At 48.8% G+C, this 12,374-nt stretch overlaps 1 protein-coding gene across 2 annotated transcripts; it reads right to left on the bottom strand.

Annotated features, from left to right (window-relative positions):
- Nucleotides 1-774: 774 nt before the first annotated feature.
- On the bottom strand, nt 775-12,290 carry map2k4a (mitogen-activated protein kinase kinase 4a). Of its 2 annotated transcripts, none has more exons than XM_035525259.1 (11): nt 12,097-12,290; nt 5,824-5,926; nt 5,420-5,594; nt 5,121-5,240; nt 4,464-4,583; nt 4,318-4,369; nt 4,066-4,193; nt 3,128-3,205; nt 2,509-2,657; nt 1,221-1,266; nt 775-1,076 (listed from the first exon to the last, which is right to left on the bottom strand). In XM_035525259.1, the coding sequence occupies exons 1-11, from the start codon at nt 12,200-12,202 to the stop codon at nt 963-965; spliced, it is 1,191 nt and encodes a 396-aa protein (XP_035381152.1). In that variant the 5' UTR covers nt 12,203-12,290; the 3' UTR covers nt 775-962. The 2 variants fall into 2 exon arrangements, with proteins under 2 accessions (XP_035381152.1, XP_035381153.1); XM_035525260.1 differs by having other exon boundaries at nt 5,824-5,914.
- Between the last annotated feature and the right edge of the window lie 84 nt (nt 12,291-12,374).

Genomic DNA, 12,374 nt, shown 5'->3' with positions numbered 1-12,374 from the left:
TCATATATCAGAACATGGTTCAGTGTACAGTAAGGACACAGTCATTGCTATGCAGAGACCAGGTATTAACATCAACCCCATCACCCTCCACCCCGTCCTACGCCCACGGCGAGCTCTCCCATACAGCACACAACCCCCAACAACAACGGACACGAAGAGGCGGTCACAGGGCACAATGAGCAGCGATCCAGTACGTCCATTTAAGTGTGATTGTTTTTCCAAATCATATACTGCACAAATGATTTAAGAATACATTTCCATGTTTATTTTAAATCTTCTGTTTTATTCACTATACTGCATCCACGGCAGGGAGGAGACGTCCTTGAGATGAATTGTGAGCACAGGGGCATCATTCACATACTGTTATACTTAAGCATTGGTGGGTGGCTGTGATGACGAGAGAGGGAGAGAGAGGGGTATAGAGAGAGAGAGAGGGGTATAGAGAGAGAGAGAGGGAGAGAGAGAGAGGGGTATAGAGAGAGAGAGAGAGAGGGAGAGAGAGAGAGGTAGAGAGAGAGGGGTATAGAGAGAGAGAGAGGGAGAGAGAGAGGTAGAGAGAGAGGGGTATAGAGAGAGAGAGAGAGGTAGAGAGAGAGGGGTATAGAGAGAGAGGTAGAGAGAGGGGTAGAGAGAGAGAGAGAGACAGACAGAGAGAGAGAGAGAGAGAGAGAGAGAGAGGGAGCCTGATATCTTACACTTGATTGAGAACACTAATCTTATTGCACCTGGTGTTTCTGCGTTCTTTATAACACTGCATTATTATTATTATTATTATTTTTGATGAAGCAAATCTTTACACAATAGCTTGCGTTTCTGTTTTCCCCCTCCAGATGGATGTGTGTGTGTGTGTGTGTGTGTGTGTGAGTGTGAGTGTGTGTGAGTGTGAGAGTGTGTGTGTGTGTGTGTGTGAGTGTGAGTGTGTGAGTGCGTGTGTGAGTGTGTGTGTGAGTGTGAGTGTGTGTTTAGTCCATGTACATGGGGGAGCTGGGGGAGGCTGGCATCTGGTCCAGGATCCTGCACACGTAACTGGCGACGTCTACAGAACGCTCCTCATACATCATAATAAACGGATGTTTCTACCCCACAGGGAGAGGGAAAGGGAGAGAGAGGGATTTGCAATTACAATTAAATAACACAAACACATTAATCGTGCCAATTTCATTTATTACTCAATAATTAATCAACATTTAATTCATTAAACAATAGTTAAGTGTACTTACCAGAAGTTCTCGATACTTTGGCCTTTTAGACTCATCCTTTGTAAGGCTTAAATAAAAAAGACCAAAAAAAGGTGTTAGACTTTAGACAAAAAAAGCCCAAGACTCCTCAGCGCAGGCTACGTGAGCTACCGCGTCCTTCAGTGCAGGCTGCGTGAGGTATGAGTCATTTCATGGCCATGTTTGACAGGAACAGCAGGTTGTGTCCCCCCCCATTTAAACATTGCCGTGTGAAGCCCAGTGATGTTTAAGCATTTATTTAATGCAAAGCTGCATTTAGTGGCCAGTGCCGTTTTCAGGAAGCGCAGGACTCCCACACGGTCCTGCGTCTCCATCAGGTCGAGTAATCAGGCCTGTGAAACGCCAGCCTGAGATCACCAGCATTGGCTGGAGTTTTGTTGGCATCAGCCAAAGGTTCGTGTTTTTTTGTTTTTTTTTATCAAGTGGATATTTAATTAGTTGACAGTTTTAAGTGCACCGCAGACAGAGTTTATACAGACAATATCAGTGTTCATTTACACTCAGACAAAAACTGTTAAAAATGTTCACTTACATTGAGCAAATTTGTGCCTCATTTATTATTAAATTGTTGTATTTTTTTAAGATCCAAAAACCCCCATCAACATATCAGCATTATGTACATTATGCATAATCAGCTGACAGCCTGGACTGAAAAACCCGCAGCAGTCAACCACTAGTTGTTCTCATTTCAATCATTTTTTAGGTTAATTGTTAAGACATTAAATTATTATATAATTTAATCATTATAATAATTATATAACTGTGCTTCCCCCATGTCAGAAAGCATCAGACATCACTGGTGCAAACATCAAGGTTCATGGCACATTAAAAGGTCAGTTACACATGACAATCAGCAGAGGGAGCAGCGTTAACACAATGCAGTATAAGCTTCTTCAAACCATGTCCTGTTTCACTCTGTCAGCTCAAACGCTGCACCTCCACAGGCCTGAGGCTGAAGCCACACCCCAACCATGAGGCTCAACTACAGCCTCCAGCAGCTCCAACATAATGTGCACAAATCCCCAAATTATGGACTCTGAGCCCTGCTCCTACTAAAATAAAGAGTTTAGTTTAAAAGATGCTCAAGCTTTACCACATACAGCTGACAGAAGAATACGTTCATTTGTAGCCACTTGATTGGATGAGGCTGTGCAACTGTCCCGGTCACTGTCCAAGAAAATGAAATGTGTGTTCCAGTCCTACTAATCCTACTGATTTAATCCGAAACAGAGTGTGTGTGTGTGAGAGAGAGCGAGAGAGAGAACCATACCACAGGTTGACGAAGTTGATGAATTTGGGGGAGAACTGCCTCTCCTCAGAGTTGCTGAGCTGGGGAGGATCTCCTTTCACCACCTGTGTGAGCTGGTCAAACACACTGTTCCATTTTGGGTAGGGAAACCGCCCTGTGGCTAGTTCATACTGAGACACACACACACACACACACACTTATCCAACACTATCCAGTACACGATATGTAGTCACACTAAGACAAACTACATGTGCAGCCACACAGAATAACTGCTTGACCGACCAGCTGACCAAACAGCCACAGCTGAAGCGCACATGCACAGGGAGGTCCACTAACCTGGACAGTGACTAGCTTACTATGCTAATTAGGAGGAAAAACTAATTCAATACTCAAGATGGCAGCAAAACCGTTGTCTAATATTGGCTGGGACCTAGCTCTAGGCATCACATTAGATGTTTGCTTTGAATTTGAACAGGACTTTTAGCAATTTTAGCCAGTTTGCATTTCATCACCATGGCAACAACATGGAGGGACTTGTGTGTGACAAATCTGGGCAGTGAAGGGCAGAGCGGCTGAGCGAGGCTCGTCTGCTGGACACGCTTCCTGAAATACTCCTGCAGACAGCTGTTCTTCCACATACCAGTGTGATTCCCAAACTCCAGACGTCTGAACGCACATCATAGCCCTGCCTGGAGGCACTGGGGTCTATCCTCTCAGGCTGAGGGAGGGAGGGAGGGAGGGAGGGGGAGGGAGAGAGCGAGAGAGAGACTGTTAGGTTAGGGTTTGTGTGACCATGTCTACAGTGTACTGGTGATGCCCTATTTCTCAAGTCCTGTTACTGATCCAGCCAGGTGGGGGCTCACCGGTATGCACCAGATGGAAGGGTCACAGCAAGGGACACACACACCCGCATCTTACACCAACATGTGGGAATGCTTCTGGTGTGACCCCATCCTCAGCCACACACACACACACGCAACATGGTTTTGGAAGCACAGGGACACATGTAGGATGATGTGACTGACACACACACACACACACACACACACACACACACACACACACACACACACTAAACGTTTCAGATGACTTCTTATCAGTCAAGGAGTGATGGGTTGGTCTTTATTTCATTACCTTACTGAACCACCCACGCACGCAACAACCCATCCATCCCTCATCAGTTAGTCTGACAACAACATGAGATCAATGAAGTATAAAAAGGACACCCTTACTAACGATTACACAAGACATACTGGAGAGAGAAAGAGAGAGGCAGAGAGAGAGGGTGGGAAGGATGAAGGTAGCCAGCATGTAAACTGGTGTGCTCAGTCTTCGCTTCACGTTGCCATGACATCAATACCAAATTTAGATTGGAAAGTGGTGTGACAGGAGGACCTTCCAACACACACAGACACACACACACACCCCTGTGAAGAGTTAGTAAACAGAGGACCCCAGCAGTCTGGAAATGACTAGTGTGACATCACCATCACACCCATTAGCTTTACATGCATGATTGTATGAAGGAGTGAAAGTCTGGGCGGGCAGGTGGAGTGACGGTCGAGGGGACAGACTTACAGCCATGTAAGGTCTGCAGCCTGCATCTCTGGTCTTTGCGATGGAGTCAACAAGCTGACCACTGATACCAAAATCACACAGTTTAATGTTACCATTCCTATCCAAGAGGATGTTGGAGGGTTTAATGTCTGCAGAGACAGAGAGAGAGAGAGAGAGAGAGAGAGAGAGAGAGAGAGAGAGATTACTTCATCATCATCCTAACATACGAGACATTAGGCTCAATTACGAGTATAGAGAGCTGACCCCTCTTACCTCTGTGAATTATTTTCAAGTTTTCTTTTAAGTGGTTAAGTGCTTTCACAGTCTGTAATTGAGAGAGAGCAGGTGTGTGTTAGTGCACTCCGGTGCTGGGGCGGTCTGGGATGCAGCACTCACAGCTGTAGGGAGGACACACTCACAGCTAGTGTGATTTTGCCTAGGATTTCCTCCGGGATCACATCCTCCAGCGTGGAATACACGTATTTGTAGAATTTGTCCAACGAGGTAGACATGAGTTCCATACATATCCAGCAGTCTCCCTGGAAGACAGAGACGGAGAACATGACCTCCGTGTGACCTCAGCGTGACCTTAGCCACAAAGACAAACACTTCCCTCTGTTGTAGCCTTTACTTATTAGTTCATTTGTGTTGTATTGCGCCACATCTCCAGCACAGCACAGTGCGGGACGGCGCGGGACTACAGCACGGTGTGGGGCGGCGTGGGACTACAGCACGGTGCGGGGCGGCGCGGGACTACAGCGAGAGCGGGACGGCGCGGGACTACAGCACAGTGCGGGGCGGAGCGGGACTACAGCGAGAGCGGGGCGGCGCGGGACTACAGCGAGAGCGGGGCGGCGCGGGACTACAGCGAGAGCGGGGCGGCGCGGGACTACAGCGAGAGCGGGGCGGCGCGGGACTACAGCACAGTGCGGGACGGCGCGGGACTACAGCGAGAGCGGGGCGGCGCGGGACTACAGCGAGAGCGGGGCGGCGCGGGACTACAGCACAGTGCGGGACGGCGCGGGACTACAGCGAGAGTGGGAGGTTTCAGCTCTACATTGAGAAAATGGACACACCTCTCTGAAGAGCGCCCCGTAGAACTGGACGATGTACGGACAGTCACTACTTCTCATGACCACATCCAGGTCCATCAGCAACTGCTTCTGTTCCTTCTCATCAACCGTGGACCTGATCCTCTGTCACACACACACAGACACACACACTAACTTGGCATCCCCACAGAGTCTAGCAGAGCAGGATACAAGCTGAGACTGTTTGAAATCTACAGAGCAGAAACTCAGAGCAGTCCAAAGTTGTGTAAAACAGGAGGGATGTTTGCAGGGTCAGTAACACACCTCGAGACGTGTATGGTTACCTTGACAGCCATGATCTGTCCGCTGGGCTTGTGGGCCATCTTACTGACGGAGCCATACGCCCCTCGCCCGATCTCCCCTAGGTCCTTTAGGTCCTCTGCCGTGAAGTCACAGTGCTGCTCTGGAGAAATCTTCAATTTCCCCGACGACTCAATACTGTGTGTGCGCAGACGCTCTCTGCATGCGCACACACACACACACAGACACACACAGAGATACTGAATTCCTCTCATCACACACAGTCAGTCACTGCAGTACGAATCTGCTCACAGGACGCCCTACTCTCTGTGTGTGGGAGTCTGAACAGTTGTACTCACTCATGCAGGTTGCAGAAAACTATTCTGGAATGTGTGTAAGGATCTATTTTAAATCTGGACTCTAGCTGCTCGTGAACACCTGTACTCACATGTGTGGGTTCTGGAAGGGTGGCACCGCCGTGTTCAGACTGAACCGTGTGGTCGGTTTGATTGGTGGATTGGCAAAATTTAACTTCAGTGCTTTGCGTTTACCTGACAGGGAGAAGGCAGTTGCACGTTTAATAGAGACACACACACACAGTCAGTGTTCTTTATCTAAGAGATGAAAGATGACGCACGTGTGATGGCGTCCACAGGTGCAGGGGGAAGCCATGCACACCTGACCAGTGAGGACAGAGAACCACATCCCAAATCTCCTAAAGCTGCCATGGCCCTCGACGTCACACCTGGGCTTGTCCAATCCACGGAACCGAATTTGTGTACTTCTGATGTCAGATCTACCTGATGTTCTCCTCCCAAACATCTGCGCTTGTGCGCTCTTGATTAATCCGATCAGGTTTATTTCCACGTGTTCCTGCCAACCACGTGGGAAGCCCAGCGCTCACATGACTCACGCCAACAGCCCTCAACGAGCAGCAGCTTTAGTAAATCTGGATGCTGGAGAGAAGGACTGCAGTCGGACATGCTCACACCCGTAACCGTGGCACACCCTGCCCCACCCCCATTTCATAGCCAGTTCCATTACACCCAGAAGACAGAAACTCACCTGTGAGTCACGCTAAACAGACAGGCAGCCAGACATGGCACCATGAATCCACATGGATCCAGGTGGAAGAGGAGCAGAGGCAAGACGGGCCGAACGCTCTCTGAACCCGTTCGTGGAGAAGTCTCACATAAGCCTCACGCTAACGGGACCCACAGAGCTGGAGTTCTCGAAACACGCAATTGTACAAATGCAAAACACAGCACTGTGGGCGAGACCCCCACACACCCACCTAAAAGCCCACACAAGAATGCTCAAGTTATTACAGCTGGATTCATGTGGATACTCCACAGAGCCCTCGTTAGCCTCGTTAGCTGACAGAGGCCATGGTGAGATGGAGGATCTTCTCCCCGAGCCATCTACTCTCTCCCAATCCTCGCTGGCGCTCTTCCATGCTTCTGGCTCTGGGCTTCTCTGCCGTGGTCTTCCAGAGCTTCTGGATCAGTGCCAGGAATTCGGCAGAAGTCTGTGGAGTCTCTACGCCAACTGCGGAGGGGGCCGTCAGGCTGGGAGTCTGTCCGTGGTGTCTCTACGGCAGCTTTTAGCTCCCAAGCTCCTGTGCCACTGTGCTGGACCAGCAACCCTCACTTTCTAATTCTGGGTACAGATTTCCTTCTCCTGTCTGGACTCTGAGTCAATGCAGCGAGACTTTGTGCATTCCACAGATTCCAGACTTCCTGCAGCTGAATCTCAGTGATCTCCAGACGGAGAAAACCCAGACACCTTACTGGGCTTCAGGGCCCATAAACCACAGAGCCCATTATTCCATTATTATTGATTAATTGAGTACAGGATGTTAGAAAGCATCACTTTGCACAGGGGAAATAATTAGCGTATGAGCAGGTTTCTGATTAGAATAAACATATAAAGGCACACAGAACTGCATAGATAAACAATCATTTCAGATTTCCCATGAGGAGCACTGAACGGCGCGTGACTTCAGGGCCAGTTTCCTGACTGCAGAAATCACCCTGGTGGGCTTTGAGGTGTGGCAGAGAGGCGGGCTTCTCTTACTGCAGTTATGATCTACACTACGCAGCGCCCCATCAGAAACGCAAACACAAAAGGGTAGACATGCCACCTGCCAGCGGCTGTCCCTCCAACATAAAGCTTCCTAACCATCTGTGCGATGGGTTCTACTGTTTGGGTTGGCCCAGCTAGCCCTTAATCTGGGTTGGCCACAGCTAGCCCTTAATCTGCCTTGCTCAGAAACCCAAACCCTTGGATCTGGTTCCCCTTCACCTTAGTTTATGACCCTCGTGGGTCAGGCAACGCAGGGCTGCTCAAGTGTGTGGGGAGCTGACAAACAAGAACATGGACTCCCAAAAGTGCCCCAAAGGAGAACTCTATGTGTGGGAAAAGACTGCACAGAAACCTGAGCCATGGCCATGTCAAACAGCCTGCTAGGACCGGTTCGTCTGTGTGGTTGATACTGTATGAGGAGGCACGGCAAAGCAGCCTGTGGAGGAGACGTTCCCAGGACCAGAGCTTCAAAGAGAAGGACAAGCTTTTGTTTTCCCTTTCCCCGCCAAGACACCACAAGAATGTGGAGACTGCGATTCCGGCAAAAAAAAAAAAAAAGCGGAGCGTTCCCGTGTCTCAGCACGAGCTTCCCAATCACTACAGCGCTCCCCAACAAGCCGAAACACAACTCTGAACGGAAAAGGCAGGAGAGCGACCCCACAGCATTGCTCAGCCTCAAGGTTAGCAACAAGCTGAACACCACACCCAAAGAATGCCGCAAAAACACATCTTCATGACTCCACAATAACACAGCTACCCACGCACGCACGTACATGTAACCTTAAAGATTCATATGAAAAATTTCTTTTTGAACACCAACTGGATTAGGCATCCTGGACAACCATTATTGGAAATCAGCTAAAATGGTACTAAAACAATACAAATTTCTTTCCTCTGGCATCAGACAAGGGTTGAAGCTTTTATTTCTACCCAATCCAGGGAAATAAAGACAAATCAACTCTAAGTGCATCTTCTGGAAACTCACTAGCTGTGGTTTTATCTTGACCAACGGTTATGTTTACAACACTAGGGCTGGGTCCCCTCCAAAAGGGGCTGTAAAGGATGTCATCAACCTCCACCTCTTCCACCACCACCCGAAAGCAGCGCCAACGCAGCCCCTTGACCGGCACAAGCCTGCAGCAGCCAGCCCGGCCTGGTCCGGCAGACGACCGCCTTCATGCAAGTGCCTCGGTGCCAGTGCGGCCACGATCCGACGGTGGTCCAGAGAGGCAAGGCGGACTGATGGGGTGGCTTACTTTGAACAGCTCCAGACAGGTTAACGTGAAACCCTGGTGACGAGAAGAACAGCAGCACACACGGGTTTATGGGATATGAAGTCTTTGAAACACTCGAGGGAGTAAGCGGTCACATGAGTGGTTACAAAGAAACTTCAACTTTGAAGAGCAATGCAAGAAAAATCATACGAAGGCAAGCCAACACGTGCGGCTGTTATAGCAGACATGTAGCACTAGAGTTTGAAATATTTTGGTGTTGGATACAGACGCACCAGCTCCCAGCTGATGTGTGACAACAGAAGTACTCTCTGAGCACCAGCAATGTGCTCTCTGTACTCTTAAAAGTCCAGGTTTTAGACAAGCCACAGTTATATTGCAGCATGGTTTAAACAGTTCCAGTTCCACAAAGCTATGCAAATGTGAACACACAAGTCGTATAACCAGTGAAGCATCAGGCTCTGTGTTTTTAGAAACATGCAGAAATGTGAAACATCTGATACAACACGCTCAAGAAGCCCAGCTACGAAGAGCTCAGACAGACGGACTGGACAGACTGTCTGCTGATCAGACTAAAAAGAACACAGCTGATACAATTTTTCCCTTTAGGAATCTATTTATGAAAGTTGAACTGTACCTAAAACTAACCAGTAAAGGACAAACTACATTTACAGTGCTCTCTATGAATATAAATTAGTGTGAAATGCAACGATGGATTACCACACTCATGGGGAAGTTCTGGCAGATTTGGAGTGAAGCACGTCCCCATAACCATAAACACACCTAAAAGCAGCAGGTCGTCAAGCATGCCACGACAGCACAACTGCAAAACTCTATTGTATTTTGTTTTTCGATATGGCACCTTCTAGACCTGCTACCACTTCCTAAATACAATTAGGTGTTTACACAAGGATAATTCATCCTCCAGTTGAGGACAGCATGAAGAGAGCTCGACTCACACATACCGCATCTGTGTGAACAGGTAGACAGCCACCCTGAGATGAACAAGCCAGCATAAACACACGCACACACACACAGAAATGCATCTGCCATCAGACAAATGCATCCCACAGGAAATAAATACATCTGCTAAAACAGAAAGGAATCTACATGCAGAGAAAACAATACACAATAAAGGTCCACTAGACTGCAGACCACTGCACTGGACTAGCAGGGAAGGGGCACAACGTAAAGATGACGACGGCAAGATGGGAAGTAGAGTGGGAGGACATCTTTGGTGCTGGGCAAAGAATGCAGGCTGTGGGGCAGGGGGAGGGGCTAATCGCTTAGGGTCTCACCGTGGTCCAGAAGCACACAGGGTCACGGGGGCATGAGGGGTCAAAGGTGAGGGGAGAAAAACCGTTATGGGAGAGAATAGGCTTCAGTTGTTCAATAGATCAAATGCAAACATCAGGGTGTGGTAAACTCACTCCCTCACAAGAACACTTCAAATATCAAACACCACTGGAGAAGGGGAGCGTATAAATGGCCCCCGTGTTACAGTCATGACCAGGAACCAGCTCCAGCAGCAGTACAGCACCGTCGTGACGCACCATGAGGCTTTTGGGAGAGCCGCCTTCGTGACCGCTGTAGTTAGCGTCACAGAATAACTGATGGTTCCTGTTTGAACTTTTGGGACGGAGCAAAAAGTTACATTTCCCAATTCTAAAGACTGTCACTATAGTAATTAATAACTATGCTATTATTAAAATGTGTTACACCATGATGACACTAACATCTAGAGCATATTAGCTGTTCCTTTCCACAGAAATATGACAGAGGATGTTCTGTGTTGCATTAGCCAATATAAAACTTTACAAAAATGTCAAACACTTCTCAGACATGGGTGTCGAAGCTTCCTCTTTCTACCGTCTTAAGAGTACACAATGTGGTCCAATAGCCCTTGTGTCTTAAACCACAAAGGTTTTTGTTTTCAATGAAGTCTGAACAAATGCAGTGACATTACTGGCATTAATTACACATCTTTGATGTCCATTCTTTGTTGGTCCACAGAAACTGTTTAAATGAAATCAGAAGGAAAGAAATACCTCCCCTGTCAGTGCCGGGGGGGAAGAACGTCAAAGAACATGCCACATTCAGAAACCTGTAACTGAGCAAGAGCATTATGCTGAAAAGTGCAGGACACAGACGACGAGCTTGTATCAGCCTGCTGACCCATACTTCACCTGTCCTGGAACAAAACACAAATCTGTGGGCTCTGTGGGAGTTGGGGTTGGCGTGATGGGGTCAAAGCCAGTTACATGGGGCAGGGAGATCACAGCTACATCAAACTCAGCACAGAACTGCTACAGGCTTAAGTACTAAAAACACCGGAACCACTCCGAAATCTCCAGTATGTGTCGATCTCTGGAGGTTAAAACGGATTTGAGCAGAGCACAAACATTTTATTTAGCGGAATGAAGTCTTTCTTCTATCAGTATGATTCAGAGTGGTCATTACACTACTAAACCAGAAATAACAACTGGGTGAGTGACCCAAACTGCACGCACCGCATTAAACCTAGTGATCAAAAGGGTGATCCTGACAGCTAAAAGTTCATTAGGGTCCCAGACGGTCAGCTGGGGTCCGGTTCCACCTTTTTGCCACCTCGTTTCCTTGTAGCGTCCAGTGAAAGGCTGGCTCGGTCCTCTCCCCTTGACCTCTGGTACACTGCCATGTCTCCAGCCACCACAGCCCATACGCCAACACACTGGTGCGGCTTGGCTAGCTCTCACGTTAGCCGTGTTGAGGCTGAACTAGCTCGCTGTCTAGCCTACCTTACGTTTGAACATGACGGTAAAGTCAGCTCGTTTCGTTTGGATAATAATGCTACTGAAGTCTACTTTATCTTCGGCCTGACCTCAGACACGGCTGGCACTAACCACATTAGCACTGACCGCAGGCAGAAAGGTGAAATAAAACAACAACATGCTAGCTAGCTTAGCTAACTAGATGGTAATAAATCTACCCTAAAGACATACTAGGCAGCGGGCTACATTCACATATAACCATCCCATAGTCAAGATTCTGTTGTGCGACATCGTTATTATTCATTTCTCACGTTATTATTTAAGAATTATTAAGGTTCGCTAGCTAGCACCACCGTTAGCTGCCTTGCTAGCCACAGGTCACTAACGGGAGTAGCTAGGCAACAGTGTCCTCGCTTTAATTAAACTCGCTCGGAAAACCCCCGAGTGTGGTGCAAAAAACCTCCGAGTGTGGTGCAAAAAACCTCCGAGTGTGGTGCAAAAACCTCCGAGTGTGGTGCAAAAACCTCGTCCTAACTGCGTTAAACAGCGTTAGGGGTGTAAGTAAGTGTCTGAGCCACACAGCCTGACAGGCGAAGCAGCTCGGCGCTGTCAGAGAGGGCAGGGCAGGGCAGGGCAGGGCAGGGCAGCGCTTACCTTGCATGCTGCTCACGGTGGTGGTCTGGCCCTGGTGCTGCTGACCCGGCCCTGCGCCGCTGTGGCTGGAGGCTGTGCCGGAGCTGCTGGGACTGGGAGTCGCCATTCGTGCTGAGTACGCCAGCAGCCGACGCGGGGCTGCAGTGCGGACGCGGAGGCGGGCTCACCTCCCCTCCCTGCCCGCGCGAAGGACGACTGGAGCCGGTGCGGCGCGCACACACCTCCCGCTGCGTGGGTGCGCGTCCGTGTGCGCGCGGGGCTTTCGGGGGCGGCCTGCT

This window comes from Electrophorus electricus, chromosome 4 (assembly GCF_013358815.1).
Source record: "Electrophorus electricus isolate fEleEle1 chromosome 4, fEleEle1.pri, whole genome shotgun sequence".
Taxonomy (NCBI): Eukaryota; Metazoa; Chordata; class Actinopteri; order Gymnotiformes; family Gymnotidae; genus Electrophorus; species Electrophorus electricus.
This window is presented reverse-complemented; position numbering and strand designations above follow the sequence as displayed.